Source organism: Echiichthys vipera (genome assembly GCF_963691815.1).
Source record: "Echiichthys vipera genome assembly, chromosome: 1".
NCBI lineage: Eukaryota > Metazoa > Chordata > Actinopteri > Perciformes > Trachinidae > Echiichthys > Echiichthys vipera.
The window spans coordinates 3,335,008-3,357,348 of record NC_139826.1 but is presented as its reverse complement, the minus strand read 5'-3'; the positions used below and the strand labels follow the sequence as shown (position 1 = coordinate 3,357,348).

The following is a 22,341-nucleotide window of genomic DNA, read 5'->3' as shown; positions in this document are numbered from 1 at the left end:
GACAGCTATGAGAGGACATGTCATGTCACATTACTGACTTTAAGCCGCTGCGGAAGCTGAGGGGACAAAGACAAAGGCCATTTGAATTATACAGAACAGTGAGAGCTGACAGGACTGACTTGAGTTACTCTGCTGCGTGATTCAGTAAGAAAGAAGAAAAAAGAAGAAGCAGATGTATGTGTATGTGTTCATACTACTGTAGCATGTGTGTCAGTGTGAATGGGCTCAGTCAGGAACACACAGTACTCCAAGATGCAGGCTGAGACTTTCCCTTGGCCCCAAGTCAGACCAAACACCTTCCACCAACTCCCACACACTGCTCTAGGCTGTCTCAACCTGGCCTCAATCTGACTGGGTGTTTATGTGCCCAAACAAACAAACACACACACACACACACACACACACACACACACACACACACACACACACACACACACACACACACACACACACACACACACACACACACACACACATAAAGCTGGTTTCAGTGTGTGATTTTAATCTGTTTGGGCAGATATAAATGCCATAGTTAAACTGGGATTCCATTCCAAATCACTCTAGGCTGCATCTAAAGAACACACTCACTCTGTCTGTATTCAATAAATAGAAATCCTCTCATCCAGAAAAAAATGTCAGCAAAGATAGTAACAAGCCAGTTATTATTAAAAAGCCAATTTATTATCAGTCCCCCTCCAGACACCCTTTAAAGTATGTAAAAAAATACTCTGATGATGATATTTTGTTTGCGGTTTTCACACATCCCTCACATCAACTGTTTCTCCCTCATTGAGAAATTCTGCCTCTGGCCTCGGCCCCCTCCTGCAGACTGGTCTGTTTCCATAGGAAACATTGGAGAGATCCAGACATCGGCGACTAGCAGACAGAATGGTAAGCGTGTTAGCAAGTCTGTGTTGTATATTAGCTTGTTAGCTTTTAACTGGCTGTGGCTGACACAGCATTAATGGTTGTGAAACATACAATACTACAATGTTACAGTGTGTTTATCTTTGTGCTGATTAGTTTGCTTTGCACTGGAGGTTTCAGCTTACTTTTATAGCTTTTGAATGGCTTTCACATTAGTGACGCATCTAATCAAGTTTCCCCCGGATACATTTGAATGTCAGGGCTCAGAGAAGGCACAGACATCTCCTCCTTCAGGAGAGGAATACGAAAATACCTCTGTACTGACAAAATGTGCTCATATATAAGTCACTATAGTCCCTGTCAGACATTTTAGAGGACAGACACAGAAAAACAAATTATTGAGTAGAAGGAAAGGGAATAAATCTGAAACTGGCCTCATGCTAAGTTACGACAAGCTGAGGCTAGCACTACTAGCTGATTGGCTTGCCAGTCAGTTCCACTATGGCAAGAGCAAGTGAAATGCCTGTAAGCTACAGCAGCAACAGAGTGCTGTGTATAAGGCTGAAAACATACTTGCTTTTTAACCACATGTTAGCGTAGACAACCGGCTGCTTCATGAATGAAACTGTTCACACACTTGCCATGTGCTAACCATGTTTTTGAAGGACACCACCAGAGGGCACACCAGAGAACTCAGACCATATAGAACTTACGGATTTGCATAATGTAAAATAAACATGGCAGCACTTCGAGAAGACGTTGCTATATCGTTAAAGCTATAGTGCTTAACTTCTACCGCCCCCCAGAGGATTTCTGCATTATTACAATGATATGGCCAGCACCTCAATATGAACTATGGCCCGTGTAACCCGCCTCTTACCACCGCTACCGGTCCACCACCGCTACCGGTCCACAACCATGCGCGATTCGACAACCTTTTTATGCTTCTTTAAAGAAGAACAGCAGATGCAAAAAAAAATGTAAATGGACTCTTCAATAGAGGTATTTAATGTATGTTTTTTTGTGTGCCTCAGAAACACAGAATAGTATGTTTAGTCACTCATAAACCAGATTTTTTTATTTGTTGCCAACTACACCAAATACGAAAAGAGCCAATACTGAAAAATACCAAGAGGTTTTAGAGGAGCCGAATAGCTTAGTCAGGGTTATATCTTCTCCTTCTCCTCTTGTGGTGACTTGATAAAACAGATATTTACAGACACGTAGAAGTAAGGCACTATAGCTTTAATTATGAGATCACGCCATGGTCTATTAGCTGATCTCCTAAACTTTTTACCATTGTTGTTGCTGCTGACATGCCCACCGTGCCCTGACTGACTCAGCCTCTACTGTTCATGTACTCATTGCATCTTGCAGTCATAAAGTCAAAAGCAATCTCCATCTCCATCTCCATCTTAAGACGAGGGCGGTGTGTCAGCGTGCTCCACCGCTCCATGTGAATGGAAACACATCTAACATGCTAAATACATCACAGATACAGTATGTTCTTGTTGCAGGGACAGGAAAAAAATGTATTTTGTAGTTTCAAAGGATAAGGGATGTAGAAGAAGACGTAGTAAACCAAAGGTACCATTGGGCAAAATGGTACACAATTGTAATTCTGCACAGGAAAGGAGGACTCTGTCAGTAACAGTTAGAAGTATTAAGAGCGGTGATTACAGAATGTAAATACAGTGAATGACTGCTGGAGAAAAATAAATACATCCGTAAATGGATTGACTGAAAACCTTAAGGATTATACATTTCATGTCATAATCAATCACTTAATAAGAAAACCCTCAGTTCTCTTAATGGAGCTCTAATGTTTCTGTGCTCTACTCGCTCTTGCAGTGGTAATGCCAGGCTCAAGTGTGATTAAGCTTTTATTATTCCAGAATCTAAACCGTGGAACAAACTGCCTGACTACGTTAAAGGTTACTAGAATGCATTGCCATTTTAAGAAATTGATTCAAGACACAGTTTTACCTTTGTGACTGATATATTTCCATTGTTTGTTTTATGGGCTTGATTCTTTTTTCATTAGTTGAGCTTGTTTCTTCTTGTGCCACCTTTTCCTTTTAACCTTGTGGAACACTCTGTAACAAAGTGCTGTGTGTTTTCAGTGCGAGAAAAGTAAAGTGGACTTTACATTGCTCGCCATTTTCAATTTAGAATGCCATTCCTTTAAATCAAGTGAAAAAAAGTGAGTACTTTCAGCTCGCTGAAGCACGAGTCATCGCAGGTGTTCAAGTCATTCTTTGCACAACTGGATTTCATATGGAGCTTTTTCAAATTATTAAAGGTGTTTATGTTCCATCGACAGGAGATTGAACGGTGGACTCAGAAAGTCTTTTGGCTCTTTCAGACTCCGGTGTTTTTAGTGTAAACACTGTGGTATCTGTGGCCGCAGAGGAAAGGAGAGGGAGGCAGCTGCCATTCGTGTGGACGTTGCAAGGCTCTTTGCTGCTGCATTCAGAGTTCATCAAGGTTAAAATTGTCACCAGCAAGAGAAATGGAAGAGTAGCTAATTTGACTGTGTCTGACTCTCTGGATAAAACACACATCTTTACCAGGTGAGAACACATAGATTTAATCCCCATTAAATCTGGTTGTTCAAAGCTGAATTCAACATCAGCTTTAAGTTTGATTATCTCATCTGGGAGCAAAGCTTGCTACTGTATATTAATTATGTCATGTTGCCAACCATATCCTTTATTTTAAGTTACCAGCTCTATGTAGCTGCATGATGAGTGATTACACTAGGTGGATAGCAGCAGTCTGAGGTGTACAGATTGGTAGGGTCCGAAAATTCAAAAGACCAATGTTGCCAGGCAGCAGCCTGCAGCAGCCACTCACTGTCAGAAAGCGTCTTAGGGCGCGCTCACACTGTCGTTCTGTACCGGGCCAAAACCGTTTTTTCAGCTAAAGCCTAGTACCTTTAAGCAGTGTGAGTGCACCCGTTCCGCACATAACAGCCGACAGCGGGCCGTCCACGGCACATGTACGAGCACGAGCGTGCGCACGTGTACGAGCACGAGCACAAGCCCTACGGCGGTAGAGTTATGTGCGCCTGTTCGGACATGTAAATAGAAGGACGGACCATGCACGGACATTTAACAACAACAACAATGGCGGTGAAAGGTTCATGTTGATGTGATGCGGAGGTGGAGTGTTTACTGCAGATTTGGTCGGATGAAAATATTCAAAAACAGTCGACAAGAAGCACAAAAAGTCAGAGGTCTGTGGAAAGATTTGTAAACAAAGCCACACACACACGCGATCAATGTGTGTGGCGTGTGACGTGTTACGGCGTGATGGCGTATGGACAGCAAGAAGTATTGGCCGAGGCCCAGGCAGTGTGAGTACAAACGGGCCTGGGGCACGGGGGGAGAGGGAGGGGGGACAAGTACCCTAAAGCCCGGGTCGCGGTGCAGAAGGACAGTGTGAGTGCGCCATTACTGTCCTTCAGTTTCCACAGAGCTCCATAAAACCACGTGCATACAAAAACACACATTACAGATGATTTCAAGGTAATTTCTACAATAGTTTCTCTTGACAATAATATGTTGAGGACTAGGAAGGGAGCTGCTAATTAGGAGAAACAGGATTCCTGGTGGGCCCAGCTGGTTGTTGTTGTGACAGGGATCGTTAAACACATTCATTTAATAGTGTAAATGGATCATGTCGGCTGTCACTTTCAACTCAGGGAAAAGTGCTGTGCTCCTCACCGTCACTTTATAGCCTGCTGCCAAAGCCCAGTGGAGGAGGGGCGGGACAAATACTACTGTGTCCTGCCTATATGACAGTACTCTTTGGACCCCACTCCGTCCATGGCACAACATCATGCTCCTTGACGAGACTTTTCCTCCCCCACTAATCTCATGAAGTTCATAAGATTTTGTGGGGGAGGAAAAGTCTCGTCAAGGAGAGGTTCATGACATGAACACACTAGTCTGTCCCAGGTAGAAGATTCCAGAAATAGCAGATAAGTAGATAAAAGGATAAGCTGAAGAAGAGAAAACAGGGAGCTGAAAAGCTAGAATTCCTTTTTTAAAACAGCTATAATCTGTCCAGGCCAGATGTGCCAAACTCAGCAACTTGTTTATGAGTAAAAGCTTTTTACAATATTCCCATATCTGTAAACAGAAACTAAAGTTGCTAAGCTACACTTATTTACACTGAATTGGAAATGATGTTCTTGAAAAATAGACTGAATAACAGGGTTGTAGTGTACTGGAGCAGACTAACATTGTAAAACTGTCATTATATATCTCCAGTTTAATAGGCTGTGAACTAAAGTGGGCTGAGGCGTGGAACTGTTGCGTCTGTTGAGCATCCATGAGAGGCCAAAGACACTGTCCAAAGGGTGATGCTCAAAAGAGATAAAAGACCTCCATGTTCTGAGAAAGACAAATTAATTTGAATTTGAGATGCATGTTATGTCAGTGTTTCCCACACATTAACCAATGTGTGGAGCTGCGCCACAGAATCAACACCATGCGCCACAAATTGATTCCTCGTTTTTTTTCAACACAATATTGAAATATAAATATTATTCCGTTTATTCATCTTTACATAGCACTCTTTCTCCCTGTCATTCTCGTTCATACTCACATGCGCGCGCACACACACACACACACACACACACACACACACACACACACACACACACACACACACACACACACACACACACATACACACACACGCACACACACACACACACACACACACACACACACACACACACACACACACACACACACACACACACACACACAGCACAGCACAGTTTCACTCTAACTTCTGGTTGGTGCTGAAATCTGAGCTAGGGATGTAACGATGCATCTTGAGACAGTTGAAGTCGACTAAAATGTGTGACGATTCAAATAGGCTGAGATGAAAAATGAATAGCATCGTTCTATCTACTTTTGACTTTGTTCGTTGACATCGGTGCAAAGATCTCAGCTCCTTAAAAAAAATATAAAAATGCTGATATTCCTTAAAAAACATGTCAATTCCAAACTACAAAAAAGTACTATTTACACTGTCAGCATAAACTTGTTGCGGGACTGGAATGGTGAACTTCCACGGTGCAGCATAAAGCAGAAGATAGGGTTTTCCTGGTCAAAGTGTGCATTACATGTTGGTTTGATGTGGTTAGGATGCCTGTAGGCACGTACAGGTACAGTATAGAAACAACGCCAGTCTCCCTTGCCTCAGAAATGTGAATTTCAGAACCTTTTGGCTGAATGTCATCGTGCTATCGAATCTGTAGCGGGGAGAGGTCAGAGCCCCTCAAAAGGTCTCCGTACGGCCCTGCACCACACCTTGCTACCTGCTCTGTGGGAAACTTAAAGCTGGGGAAGGCAGATTATTGTCGGTGCCTTTGTTCGAAAAATCCATAATAATCGTATTCTATGAGAAAACTAGACTTCTAAAAAATCTAGCCAGTGATGGGAGACTTTGGCCAACCACAGGCAATTTTCATTTCGTTGTCCATCTACAGCACAGTGCACAGAGGAACACAGCTGTGTAAAAACATAGTCCAGTTTGTTGTTCAGGGAGCGGATGTTTGCTGTGAAAACAGTAGGTGTGCTGGTTAGCCTTTAGCCTAGCAGTCTTACTCGTCTGCTGTGTTTACCTCTCCTCTTTCGCATGGAAGCATTAACCTGCTCCAGGGATCAGAGGCCGTAGCTAAGGCACCGCCTACTGCTGCCAGGACACAGTGAAGACCATGTGAGAATAAACGAAATGTGGCAGACGAGCCAGTAATCATGGAGGCTAAAGGCTAACCCCAGCTGTGCACCTTATCAGTGAGAGCGGCTTCAAGATTGTTTGGAAGCCGGTTCCTAAATGGCAGATATGTCTGAAGAGCACAGACATATCATCTCTCCATCTCTGAAACCCTTCACCAAAATTGATAGCAAGGGACACGTTGCATCTAAAAGAGAGGCTGACAAACTCTGTCCGTCAACATCAGCAAAGTGTTTCAGACATGGATAAATGTTGCTACTCTAGCCCGCTCTTAAACTGCTAAAGGCTAAAGGCTAATGACTGTGGCTATTCCAAGTTCAGTGTTTCAACTATAGAGTGGCTGCTCGGAAAGTTTCAAGCCACGCCCTCTCAAATGGCCGCTCACTCGCCTTGTTTCATTACAAAAAAAGGCCCTAGACTCTGGAGGTGACGTATCACTCTGAATGGGTTTGGATCAATGGCGATCAGCTGATCAGTGATGTCCATGCAGCATAGCGCCATTCTTCCTCAAAGTGAGAAAAACAGAATAGTTGTAGTTTGATTTTAGGTGGCCCGTATCATTCACAATGTTAACAAGTAACATGAAAGAAAACACTACACCTTAAAGATTTGAGGCGCTCTAAAAATGTTTGTTGACAGACAGGCTGTCACTCCGCTGCCATACTGTGTGTGTGTGTGTGTGTGTGTGTGTGTGTGTGTGTGTGTGTGTGTGTATGTGTGTGTATGTGTGTGTTTGTGTGTGTGTGTGTGTGTCTGTGTGTTTGAGTGTGTGTGTCTGTGTGTATGTGTGTGTGTGTGTGTGTGTCTGTGTGTGTGTGTGTGTGTGTGTGTGTGTGTGTGTGTGTGTGTGTGTGTGTGTGTGTGTGTGTGTGTGTGTGTGTGTGTGTGTGCGGGAGAGAGAGAGAGAGAGAGAGAGAGAGGGAGCCTGCAGCAAAGGACCACAGGTTAGAATCTAACCCAGCCGCAAGCCCTTGTAAAGATGTCCATGCACAGATCATTTTCTGCGCTGCGTTCTTCTTCACCACTGGATAAAAGTGTCTAGTCTACTTCACCGTGTTGTTTGGGCGTCTGTACGACCACACGTCACATTCCGCTGAGCGCTACATCCAATCAGCAACTGGATAAATCTCAGGGGACAAAAGAGGCCCTGCTCTCTGACAGGGCCATTTTCTACTCGGTCAAACGGCCTCCTCAGCAACTCACATGTATATTAGGGGCGTTTTTGGTGAGAGATAGACCCGCCTCATTCTGGGTAGTCGACCATAGTGGAAACACACTTATTGTGTCATCTCAAAGAGCTTTACAGGGCCACGAGTTTAAAGAGAAAACAGGACACTAATCCTCACAGAAATGTGGCTTTATAACAGCAGTGGGATGAAGTGAATGACTGCTACAGGTTACTGTGTGAAGCCATGATCGTTTTCTTTTTGCTTTCAGTCAAGCCAACATTAGTTCTCCTAGAAGACACTGAGCTGTGCTACAGTCAACCCATTGGGAAAAAGTTGGAAACACTCTCTGACACACCTATTTTAAGCTCAGCAACAGATCCTCTATTTTAGGTTCAAAAACATCCTGACGTCCTATCTCTTCAGATGAGTGCTGGATTCCTCAGCCTCTGCATTCACACTCATCTCTCTTACGCATGCACACACTTAAGTTACAGAGCAGGCCCCAGCAAACAGATTGTCATTGATTTTATTAGGTCAGTCATGCTGTGCTGCACAGACTCTACTATGGGGTGTCATGGAGAAATGTGGCATCCTCCATTATGACACTTCTCTAAAAATACTCTCTGGGCTCTAATTGCACTGTATAGACCAGCAACTAATGATTATTTTCATTACAGAATAATCTGTTAGTTCATTTTAAACTTATCCTTTGGTCAATAAAATGTGAGACAATAGTGGAAATGACCATGATTTCTCAAACCCGAGGTGTTTTGATGTTCAGTTTACAATCTGTAAAACTCAGAAAAGACAGAACCAGTGAGTGTTTGGTATTTTTGCTGATCAATAATAAATCAATAATAAAACTAATCTTAAGACTAATCAGATTATGTGTGAATTCTTTTTTTCCCCTGATATTTTTGCATTTGGATTGGAGTCTGCATTTCCTGCATGGGACACAAACCGTCCCATGGCATTCCCAGTAAATAATGAGTTAACAACTGTTTGTGGTACAGTACAGGGGGAGTTTCAAGGTTATATCTGCTTGTGTATGGGTTATAGACTGCATATAAAGATGGACAGCTCCAATCTTCCCACTTTTCAAAAATGCAGTCAAAATATCCTTGATACGAGGGCTATGGAAGTAATCGGATGTTTTGTCATCGGATTTTCAAATTAAAAAGGCACTGAATTTCTAGCACTGACTTATGTATCTGTATGTTTTTTTTTTTTTAAAGATTATTTTTTTGGCAGTTTTCAAACCTTTATTATATAGGACAGACAGAAAAGGGGGGGGGGGGTCAAGCCCGCGGTCACTGCCCGTGACCGCCTCGCCTCGAGGACCTTCAGCCTCTTTACATGGGGCGACTGCTCTAACCACTGTGCCACCGGACACCCCTTATCTGTATGTTTTGACTCTGAATTTAACTCTTTATGTTTCAATATTCATAAATTCAACATTAAAGAATTCAAGGTTATAAATTAAACGTTAAAAAATAAACGGTAAAAAAGTCAATGTTAAAATTTTCAATATACTAAATTCAGATGCAAAATACAATTTATACAACTCAATGATAAAAATGTCAACGTTAAAAGATTAAATGTTAAAACATTAAAAAATTCCTTTGCATAGGGGGCCGCCATGTTGTTATTTTGCAACCAGTATCTGTGCAGTAGTGATTAGGTAGGTAGTCATTAAAGTGATGTCCATTCACCCACCCAGTCGCGAGTCAATCACAGCTGTCAATCATGACGTTTCACTTTTTTTCACTAGACTAGCTATTTCCTAGGTTACATATTGGCTCCAGCTCTGCACCTAACGCAAGGATAAAAGATTAATATCAATTCTTTCATACATGGGGCCGGGACACACAACTGAAGGCCACAGCAGAGCAGAGCCCATACATTATGTATATGACGCAACTGCACTAACCATGGTGTTTTTAGTGCAGAAACTCGAACCTACTGCAGTTTAAACTACAGAGAACTGTAAAAATGATGATGGTAAATACCTGATTGTACCTGAAACAACGAGAGAAGACAGAACAACCTTGTGGGTGTTTTTATATTTCACACAGAACTAAATCAATCAAATAAATGTATCACATGATCCTGTACTTAAAATGACCCAGTTAATGAATTCAGTATCAGTTAACACAGCCTGTGCTTCCAAAGCCTGCAGAACCAACTGCATTATCACTTGGCAAAACTCAACATGCACGCAGTGAAGCTGGCAGCAGCTATATTCTACAAAGACAGTCTGTGTAGCAGGTAAAACCCCTACTGCACCCTGCCTTAAGGCCCCAATTATATTACAAAAAAATCCTTGTGTTTAAAATATTTTAGACATATTTTATAGACTGTACATTTCAGTGATATATATATATATATATATATATATATATATATATATATATATATATATATATATATATATATATATACATTTCCAGTAATTTTAATATTTAATATTATCAAATGTTCACAAGTTAACTCCAAAAACTATAATATATAATCTATACTCACTAACTATATTTCAATATATTAATTTGGGGCACTTTTAATCTGTCACTGTCAGAGAGGCAGATGTTTATTATTGGTAAACATACAGTATATATTATAGGTTGTAGTTTGCTGTGGCGTTGAACTGAAATTGCATTATATTAAGAAGTGTTTCTAATATTTTTCTACCCATTTTCATACATTAGTGGTGCAGAATATTAGAAACACCTGTGAATATAATGCATTCTAGTGCAACACCACCACCACCACCCACTACAGCCTCAATAATAAACACGAGGTAGAATTATTTCTTTCTGACAGTGTCAAGAAAAATTGAATAAATATAAGCTAATTGTAAAAGTACAATTGATGGCAGAGCTGTTGTATTAGATTGCATTATATTGTACAACTTTACCTAATGATGTAGCTGATGAGGGTATACTACTTTTGTTGTCCTGCATGGCAACAGAAATACAATTTTAACGTCCCTCTTCACTCAAAAAAAGTGTTTTTCTTCTGTTTCTGACACTGACTATAGTGAACAAACAACAGGATCACAGGAGCACTGCCGGTGTCCCTCAAACCACCGGTGCTCTGTCAAAGGGTAACAGATCAAAAGTGATATTCACTTTTGATCTTCAAAATATTGGTTAGCACTGTCGCCTCACAGCGAGAAGGTTCCAGGTTCGCATCCCGGCCTGGGCCTTTCTGTGTGGAGTTTGCATGTTCTCCCTGTGTCTGCGTGGGTTTTCTCCGGGTACTCCGGTTTCCTCCCACAATCCAAAGACATGCACGTGTTAGGTTAATTGATGACTCTAAAATTGCCCGTAGGTGTGAAAGGTTGTCTGTCTCTGTTCGTCTCTATGTGCCCTGTGATAGACTGGCGTCCTGTCCAGGGTGTACCCCGCCTCACGCCCAATGTCAGCTGGGATCGGCTCCAGCACCCCCCGCGACCCTGACCCCGGGATAAGCGGTTGAAGATGAACGAATGAATGAATGAATGATATTCACTATATATATTTTGGAGTGTTATTTGGACTTGTACTTATATAGCGCATTTCTGGTCTTCTGACTACTCAAGGCACTTTTACACTACTTGTCACATTGACCCATTCACACAGACATTCACACTGATGGCAGTGGACATCTACATACCATCTAATCTAATCTAACCATTCGTAACCACATTCAGGGTTTAGTGTCTTGCCCAAGGACACTACGACATGTGGACCGGAGGAATCGGGGATCAAACTGCCGATATCTCGAACGGAAGACGACCCGCTCTAACTCTAAGCCACAGCCGCCCCAAAGTGCTCACATATCCTCACATCGTAGAAATCCAACAAAGAAGACTGGACATGACCCATTAGCATCACATCAAAATGAAGTTCATATTGTAGCAATGTTGAATCAAAAGTTAAAAGGTTAAAGAACACAAAACAATTAGTGATATTAAAGCCAAATGATTTATATAGCAGTGCCTAAAATCCACACCTGTTTCTAGCTGTAGGAAGGAACAACATACATTCCCAAGTTTTGACTATCTCACAGCCTAGAAATAAAAGGTTTAGCATTCCCTTTAAGATGAACCACATTACAGTTCCACGAATCAACGTTGAGTTAATGTTCTAGGGGCAGTGGGAGCCTTATGGGTCGTTACTCCAGTGGTCACCCAAGGAGAACATGAGTGGAGAAAGTAAGTTACATTCTCCTCTAACAACAACAGCTACTGTCAAAAAGACCCTTGCAGTGAAGTTAAAGAGCACTCTGGAACATAATGTAGTTAGAGACTTAGTAGAACAGGTTGAACTGCACTGATAAATAAATGTTTTCTGAGAAACATCAGAACCTTTCCTTGCTACCCTGCATGGTAACATGCTGTAGCTCATTGATCTCTTACCTTGGACCTTGACCTGGTTCGATGTGCAGGTAGGGCAAGGCAACAGGGTTAACTCTTCAGCCTGGTGCATGGAATAGTCTGTACTGGCCACCACTACTCGATCCCCAGACTTCCAGCCCACTGGATGGTCGGCCAGGTCCAGGATGCTGCTGTTGGACAACATGTCGATGGAAATGGAGGCCTGCGGACGAACTGCAGACGAAGAAGGGGAGAGGTCACAGAATGCACTGCAGCAAAGCTGACACACATACTGCTACTTGTGTGAGCTCATGCACAAACTATTTGGTTAAAAGAATAGTGCTTTCTATAGCAAGTAATATTTGGAATGAATAACCACTTAATATCCGTCAAGAAAAAAAGCAATATCTTTAATATTATTCATAAACTCTAACCTCCAATGAAAAAAAAACTAGCCTCGTACAAAAAAATTCACCCCCCACGGTGTTGTCATGGAGATATGACTTAAACATACAGACTATAATGTCTTTTGTAAACAAGTCCTAAGTAGGTGTAATTATGCTGTGAAAACGGCCTGTTTAACATGGGGGTCAATGAGACACTGCTCTATTGTGCAAACTGCTCCTAGTGGACACTCAGAGAACTGACGTTTTGGCACTTCCTGATTGGATCAACCAGGAAGCCGCAGTAATACTCTCCAATACCTGTATATTGACACATACACACACACACACCATGTATGTCTGATGGAGGTTAAGAAGTCACTTAGTGTAGGTGCAACCTGCACCCCAAAGATGATTGTTCAATTCTTGATTAACTCAAACTTTCAGTTTGATTAAAAGAAGGTCAGCCTGATGAAACAAAGGCCTCAGCGACCTTCCCCCACAACAGGTCACACCCAGGTGTGAATTATTCAAGGGACCCCCAAACTGTCATTGGCTAACCTAACCTCTGGTGATGACATCATCGGTGTCTATAAAACTGTAGCACACCCACTTCCTCACTCTCTCTCCAGGATCTCTTTCCCGGATCTCTCTCTTAGCCTCTCTTCCTTCAAACTCAGCTCGATGCGCTCCTGCCAGACCTGCTGCCTGCTGTCCCTAGGCCCTGGACCTGGCCTATGGCGTAGGATCACCAGCAAAGGTTAACCAACCGGTTACCAACTCAACTGAGCAGAACAAAGAGCGATCTGAGTCCTCTTTTGCTTAAGAGCAACAACCAAGACAAGAACCTTTCGTGCCATCTTCTTTGCTGTTGTGTGCTGGGGCAGCAGACTGAGGGCAGCTGACGCCAAGAGAATCAGTAAGATCATCAGGAAGGCTGGCTCCGTCCTTGGGGTCAAACTGGACTCCTTGGTGGCAGTGTCTGAGAGGAGGATGCTGTCTAAACTGCACAGCATTCTGGACAACAACTCTCACCCTCTCCACCAGCTGCTGACCTCCAGCAGAAGCACCTTCAGTCATAGACTCATTCTCCCCCGGTGTAACACTGAATGCCGAAGGAAGTCTTTCCTTGGCCATCAAACTCTTTAATTCATCCCCCCCCCCCAATCAGGTAAGGAACAGTGGAGACACTGGCCGTCATTTATCAAACTAACGTACGGCAGAAAAACATGCGTACTACCATTTCCTGGCAAACGTCGGCATTTATCAATTTGGACGTGAGCGGGAGCTACGATCAAATCTCACGTCTGGTCTGAGGTTGTGTACGCACATTTGAGCCTGTGTATTTGCGCTGCAGCACAGCAAAATCTTGCTAAAAATAATGAACAAACCTCAGCTGTCATTAAGCATAAGCAGTCACATATTAAGAAGAGATCAAAACGGATTCTTAAAACAAATTAAAAAAAAAAAATTGTGGTTGGAGCAATTGATTGTACTCATTTGCGTCTGAAGGCACCATCCATGAATGATTACGCATTCATCAAAACTACCACTCGATAAATGTACAGGTGATTTGTGATGCCAAGCTATCGCTTTTAAACGTGGTGGCCAGGTGGCCGGGGGGACACAAGATTCTTTTAAATATCAAAACAGCTCGGCTCCAGCCCCCCGCGACCCCGACATTGAATTAATGAATGAATGTGTTGGCGCGTGGCTGCAGCAGGACGCACTGCAGAGCCAAAGTCATCTCCTCGGTAAGTGGCTACCCTCGATAAATTGAATTTTAAATCAAACAAGGTATCAGATGATTAACATCTTGGTATGGTTTTAGGTGACAAAGGTATTCTCTTACGGACTACCAAATAACCCCGCTGGCAAACCCCGCTACAGAGCAAGAGTGCCAGTGTTGTGCCGTATTCAGCACCCCTGCCGTGAAATGCACCCCCTCGCATTATAGGTGATATTCTGGATCAGAAGGCTGTTGTTTCCACCTATAGGAGTAGTTTATATACAGGTTACCCACAACGGCCAGAACATTGGTTACTTACAGTCTTTAAACTATTTTAAAGAGTTTAAAATCACAAACTTGGATAATAGCGAACACAAAACAACAGCTTTTTGTATGTTCTGTGGAAATATACTGCAGCCATGATTACAAAATGAATTAAATGGATCTTTTGAGCAAGTATTGTATTTGACTTAGCGTTTCCTAAATATAATCCCAGCTTTTCTTGCAATTCATAGGTTCAAAAGTGTGTGCTTTCAATTGGGTTACCTGTATATAAGATACTCCTATAGGTGGAAACAACAGCCTTCTGATCCAGAATATCACCTATAATGCGAGGGGGTGCATTTCACGGCAGGGGTGCTGAGTACGGCACAACACCTGTCCAACAGTGCGCACAGGCGCACTCGGGTCACAGTGGAGCGCTGCTTCGGGTTGACTGCCTATGTTTTTCTTTTCCATACAGCGTTTTTATGGGGCCCTTTTATTCCACTCTTAAGACTGCCAAAAAACACATCTTTATTTTGCTCCATCTCGGATGTCAGGATGCCGATCTGTGTGTCGGAAAAGTTTCTTTTCGTACAAGCGTTTCTTCTCTCCATGTTTGACCTCAGTGGGCGAGGCCTCCCAACCAGGAATATTTAAGGGCGTAACATGTTAATGACGATCGAATTCGGCCGCCGCATTTATCAAGACCCGCTCATTCGTACGCTGAGATTGGTCAGATACGAATGTTTCATAAATCACACGTGGGTCCTTTCCAATTCTTACCAATTCTGCACTCAGATCTGCGCCGTTTTCACGCAAGATTGATAAATGAGGCCCACTGTGTCCTGAGCAAATGTCACTTTGTCACTTTGTCACTTTATATCATCACTACATCACTTTATTTAGTTGTACTGTCACTTACTTCAGTAAGGAATGCTGCTACACTTTACTGTGGTTTACTGTAACTAACTTACTTAAGTAAGAAATACTGCTACACTTCACTGTACTTTACTGTGACTAACTTACTTCAGTAACAAAGGCTGCTACACTTCACTGTACTTTACTGTAACTAACTTACTTCAGTAACAAAGGCTGCTACACTTCACTGTACTTTACTGTAACTTACTTCAGTAAGAAATGCTGCTACACTTCACTGTACTTTACTGTAACTTACTTCAGTAAGAAATGCTGCTACACTTCACTGTACTTTACTGTAACTAACTTACTTCAGTAAGAAAGGCTGCTACACTTCACTGTACTTTACTGTAACTAACTTACTTCAGTAAGAAAGGCTGCTACACTTCACCACACTTTACTGTAACTTAGTTCTGTCAGAAATGCTGCTACATTTTTAACACTGTTTCAATTACCGCTCCTTATCACTTATTCAGTCTGTACTTATTTTATTTCAATCTGCTGCTAAAATGCACAGTGCGTATTGTTGTGTATTGTATATACCTACGTTTAACCACAATGTCTGTTGCACTCTGTCACATTTAGTTATTGTTTGATTTATTTTATGTTAGCTTTATTTTGATTTGATTATGTTAGCTTATTGTCACTCTGATCCTTTCCCACCTTTGTATTGAAGCTGTTGCACAATAATTTCCCTCGGGATAAATAAAGCTTCTTGAATCTTGAATCTTGAATCTTGAATCAGCCACTGGCAACAAGCAACGCAACTTATCTCCCATCTCATGGACTGGTAACTAATCACCAACTGGGCATTACTACATGTTATAGGACTTTAAGAACGGCTAGATACAATTGTAACTTTGTCATAACCTGAATAAGAACTGAGATCTCCAGCCTGTGGGCTTTTGTGTAACTTAATGTTGACACCTTCTCTGCAGGGGTCCAAACCCCCACCTCTCCTCTTTGTCTTATTCTCTCTCTCTCACACACACACACACACACACACACACACACACACACACACACACACACACACACACACACACACAAACACACACACAAACACACACACACAAACACACACATTTGCTGTTAGCTTTAGTTAGTTTATTGTATTTTGTTTGTTGCATTTATTAATTTGTTAATTAAACTATTACATTTATCGGTGTTTAACCCTTAATTAGTAGTTTAGTATATTTAATGAGACTTTAATATTAGTTGTCACTCCGTCTATGACGGTGGTGCCCTGAGGAACTCTGGTTTAACTAGAGTAATTTTTATTATTATCTTTGATAATTATTGGTGATAACTAATATTTCCTTGATTCACGATAAGTTTATTGAGAATACTCAATCTCATAATCTAAACGTGAGTCAAGGCCCTACATTTAATAGGTTCTCTGTGTGAAGTTTTTAATAAATTAAAGTTATTAATTTTTAGTAATTTTTCTTTATTAATTGTCTTTATCAAATATTTCATTTGATAGTCACACTTCAAACACTTAAACCTAAAGTACCTACACTTAGCGGTAATAATTAATCAATTAATTGTCAACTAAATGAATGAAATTAATTGCCAACTATTTTCATAATTAGCTAAAAATAAAAATTATCTGGTTCCATGCCTTAATTCAGACTGAAACAGAGGTTATCCTACAATTGAGTGTGCACAGTTGTACTGTGACACATTGTTAGTGGATGTGGAGTAATTAGAGAGTGGTGCAAATGGGTTGACCCAGTGCCAACCATGTCAAAAGATCACAGCAACACTCCTGTATACTCTCCACATAACCCATAAATACAGAGACTAGCAGCAAGCCCAGACAGAGGTCTGTGATCTGTCAGTGTGGTTGCAGTAGGTCCTGTGAACTCAGAGCTGGCTGTCTGTTTTCATCATGTGGGCTCCATACATTCCAACCATAGCAGACTACACACCACACACTCTGTTGAGCACAGAGTGATTGTGTCTGTATGTATATATTTTTTCTACAAACTTTAATCAGCTTAAGCTCTTTAACCATGCTATACTTGTGAGGGCCATTAATCCAGGTAATCAAGGTTTACATTCTTCTATTTTTTAGAAAAAGATGGAGAAAAATGCCATGCAGATACTCATACACATACTGCATTCACAAACATACACATCAGAGACTGTACATATCTAAAAATGAATGGCTCCTTGAAAGAGAATAAAAGCATCTGTTTTTTGGACTTTCTGAGAAACAGGATACGGACGGTCAGAAGCTACACCCACTACTACACCATCTTTCCAGGGTTGTGTGCTGAGCCCACTACAGCACATACTGCTGCCCCATGACTGCGCCACCATACACCACATCATTAAGTATGCAAATGACACCACAGTTGTGTGTCTCACCACCATAGGAATTGAATCCACCTACAAGGACAAGTTGAGACAGTTAGATGCCGATTCTGGTGTAGAGCATAGATAGTATTCAACACAGTACCATGCTAGTAGATAGTAGGCCTTACTGCAAGTCATGGTGCAGGTACAGCTATTTAATTAGCAGTGCTAACTTGTTGTGATGCTTCAAATGCAAAAGAAAGATGACAGCACCCTCATCAGGATATTGTGGCTTCACTTTTGTACAGTGGGAGGAAGTGGAGATGCACCGTCCATCTTTATATACTGTACAATGTATGATACAAACAGACATTGACAGTGATTGATGAATGTACCCAGTTTTCCACAGAGGAAGCGAACCCTGTAGTTGTGGCAGAGGCCATGAGCCTGGTCCTTGTTGAGGCAGACAAAGCCATAGTCCTTATCATTCTTGTGGATCACATCTCCAGTCTTGTTGGCTGGTATTCCATCATGGGTTTCAGCCTGGACAAGGGAAAGATTAATGACAAAATGAATGGAGGGTAGTATTTGCAAATAACAGCAACATTATTGTCACATTTTGTGACACACCAATGATGAGTGTTCCTCAAGATCAAAGGAGCATTTAAAGATGTTGGGAAATACACAGATTTGCACCTGACACCTGGTATTTGTCTAGTGTCTGGCTTATTTTGATGGCAAGCAGCAGGAACTTCATAAAGACCAACAGTACTCAAGGTTAAGGCTCTATTGGTCTGGACACGATAATTAACTTTGAGTCCAGGTCAGAGTCCTGCAAAGATCAATTTTAGCAACATGTTAACACAAAGCTCACTCATTTCCACACCTTCATAAATAATTCCAATCGTACAGTATGACAAGGTACTGGATCAATCCACTGTTTGTGCTTTTCTATGCACAATAGATTCTATTTTTATACAGTGAGATCATATGCAAATGATCTCCATGCCCTACTGTGAGATGCAGTAAGTGGTCAGACAGCTGCTCATCTGACTCTTAAGACTGATACAATTACAGTGGTAAAGATGAAACTATAAAGATGTGTGAAGTGTAGAATTTCATACAGTATATATTTAGAAATGTACATATTAAATCAACCAAATACTGTTGAAGGAAACTAGGCAAACAGTCTTTTTAATATATGACAGTATGGGGCTCATTCAAATATGTTCTATTATTTCGGTATTGTATCTAATAAGAATCATAAATACTAATAATCCCAAGGGGAAAGTATTTAAATTATTATTAAATTATTTAATGTAATAACACACGTCTGACTACTCAAAACATGTAATGGTGAATCGCAGGTCATTTTTTTTATTATTGGTTTCTAAATGACAAATACTTCATATGCGTAACAGAACTTAGTAACAGGGCTGAGTTTTTAGTGTAGAATTAGCAAATATGACATCAATAGTCAACACTCAGCACTTCAAGTTGTTTACAATAACTATCTTTTTAAAAAAAACAGCATAATAACATCTAAGAAATTATTCAGATAACAAGAACTGAAGGTTGAGACATTCTCAGTCTTACAATATGAACAAAAATATAGAAACCAGAGTGAGAGAAGAAAGACCCAGTCTTCCCCTGGCCTTCAGCAGACTCACTCAGAGTGAAAACCTTGGGGCATGACCATGGACAGAGAAAAAAGAATGGACAGCGGACCTTAAAATGGTGGCCATGCTTTCCTATGGAAAGCTGATCTGTGGCGCAGGCTCCCCTTAGGACCATTTTTGCCCACTCGTGAACGCGGGAGAACTTACTGGATGTAGAAATATTTGCGTTCCCGACGACCATACCCAAGTACGTGCGAGTCTGTCTCGAACGACCGAAGCAGTATGTTCGTAGGATATTTTCGTTTTCTTTTTTCTGTCCATGGTATCTATGGCTCGGTAGTAGTAAATTGAGTAAATGTTGTCTATAGACGTAGCTGGCATATGTTATATATGTATTTAAATTAGTCGAAATAAAAATAGTATATACTGTGTTAACGGTTTGAATCAAGCAAAGTGATATTTGTATTCTTTAGTGAGCTTTTTAAAAAATTTCAATGCCCTGACTAAACTGTGCCAAAATACCATCTAAATAAAATAGTAAAATTAGTTTTACTTCCCTGTCTTAAGCACTATGTTGAATATAACTGTAAATATTATGTTTATATATTTTTATTCATATATTTACAAGCCTATATTGAGTTTTTTTTTAACTTTGCCAACGATGTTAGTAAATTACGTACCATCATCTCCGATAATTAATATGTCTGTGCCTAAAACAACATTTAGCAATTTCATGGAGGCCATGTTTGCTAGAAAAACCTTTTACTGTGTCCATGAGATAAACTACAGAAAAAACACAATGTTTTTAAGTGTGAGCAGCAGAGTTGTTTCTCTGCTGGAGCCTTACTCTGGACCTTTACGGAGACAGGAACAAAGCTGCTGGAGGTGTTTCACTACGGCTCTTTTTAGCCGTGCACCCTCCTTCTCCTGCCCATAACTCCATTTTGGTCGGGACTAAAATTATGCATACCTTCATTTTTTTAGTTGAGTGCTTGGCCGCTAAGCCCATCGTGGCATATGATTAGAGCGCCTCACCTGGGAACTTGGGCATGACTAAAATATTATTTTTCACAAATTATGAATTTCAGATGAAAATATGCATTTTGTCTAAAGTAAAAAATAGAGTCACACAATTATAACACAAAGACAATTTCTGAAAGATTCTTATCATTATATTTCATGGTGAAGTGTATTGTTCGAGGTTAGGGATGGAGCTAAAATCCTATTTTTTTTTCATAAAGATTTTACATAATGTATCTTCAAATGAGACAACACAAATACTAAAAAGTATCAAGGAAACAAGATAACCTAAAGGATGTTGAAAAGTAGATGCAATAGAGCAAGTTATATATTAAGTTATACTGTTGCTCTGCAGCCATTAAAAGGAGCAGCTGGAGCCTGCAGAAGCTATTTTTTATGCTAATTCTATGGGTGTTGGAGGCGGCGTGGGCAGATGTGGCACTCCTGCTCATCTTCATGGAAGGCTAACAGCTGCTGCTTTAAAGTTGATGCTACCAGCTGGATCCACATCCACTGGTTGCTGCCATGTCATGTCCCAGCAGCGCAGTAATGGCAGGTTGGCTCAGTGCTGACGATCAGCACTCTACCCCCAACAAAACTGGACACAGGAGCAGCTGGGGCTGCCGTCCCTGTGGCAGCTCCTCCTTGGTACGCCATCAATTCAACATTATTGCTATGTGTAGATGTGAGTATAAACTTACAGGTTTTCCTGAAATCAAACCCCATTTTTGATATTAAATATGGCCCTAATTTGAGTCTGCCATTTGAGTTATTCTGTATTCTATGTTTTATCAACAAATTCCATGTGCAGACTAGTGATAACCATTTAATGCCATGTTGAGATAATCAGCATGTATTGGTGCCTTGGTTCACAAGGCCAATTAACCATAAAACGGTCTTATGCTTTTCCTTTGCATTTTCAAAAACTATGCTGCAAATTATAGCCTACAGCTAAACAGAGATAATGCAGACAATAACAGTGTTAAATAAATGTTGATGTTATTTTTATTAAATTGTTTTATTTTATGTGATGCAAAAAAGCCAGCATTATATTGCCATTATATATATAAGCGACCAGATGCCCTGACATCTACATATCAGCGTCGGCCATTGAAAAACAAATAGTGCAGATTTATACCACCAATGTGTTTGTCCAGTCCCACACTTAGTACTTTCATTATTTAATCATTATCTTAAACAGCTGTTGACTTTAGTTTTTTGCAAACTTTCTTAAATATTTGCTAAGTCAGTTTGTGGAGTCAGTCTGCACAGACGATCAGTAATCTAAGTGATGGATATGGATAACATCATATCCCTCATATAATTATAACCTGGATTCAACAGAAAGTGTGCATATACAGTAAATGCTCTTTGACAGGCTAGGCTGTGTTGTTAATGAAATGACATAGGCTAGTAGTTGAGTGAGGTTAAATATAGTGGAATCAAACAAAATATCATCAAGGTAAGGAAATGAAAAGATCAATCCCCTCGGGGACGCTAGCGGGTGTCTGGCCTTGGGCAAAGAAATGGCTGTGCTTGTTGGTCTTGACTCTGGATTAGCCTTGAGATTTTACATTCATAGCACATTTTATGAGCCTGAAGTATAAAAGGACAACAGACAATCTCATTTTCCCAAACTGTTGCTATGTTCCTTTACATGTGAGCTTATGAACTAGAACAAAACACAGGCATGAAGAATATTACCTTGGTACAATATGAAAGTTTCATGCTACAGCCACACAACTGTTTCTGTTTTAAATACACATATATTTTGCTACGTTCAAGACTGACGTCCACACTACTTTCTGAGCCTCTAAAACAGAGATGATTTGGAAACACTACTCAGCCTGTTTTAGTTTGAAAACTCCAGGTTGTTCTTTAGTTTGGACAGGCAGAAACAGACATTTGGAAACACTGCTTAGCCTGTTTTAGTTTGAAAATTCCAGGTTGTTCTTCA

General features: G+C 40.9%; 1 protein-coding gene across 3 annotated transcripts in view; it reads right to left on the bottom strand.

Moving 5' to 3' along the window:
- Window positions 1–22,341, bottom strand: part of cemip (cell migration inducing hyaluronidase 1) — a 255,839-nt gene that overhangs the window by 79,419 nt on the left and 154,079 nt on the right. For all 3 annotated transcript variants that reach the window (XM_083918244.1, XM_083918245.1, XM_083918246.1), the window contains exons 10-11: window positions 18,141–18,288; window positions 12,193–12,384 (exon numbers count right to left, since the gene is read on the bottom strand). In XM_083918244.1, the coding sequence (XP_083774370.1) occupies window positions 12,193–12,384; window positions 18,141–18,288 (340 nt within the window). The remainder of the gene's footprint in view (window positions 1–12,192; window positions 12,385–18,140; window positions 18,289–22,341) is intronic.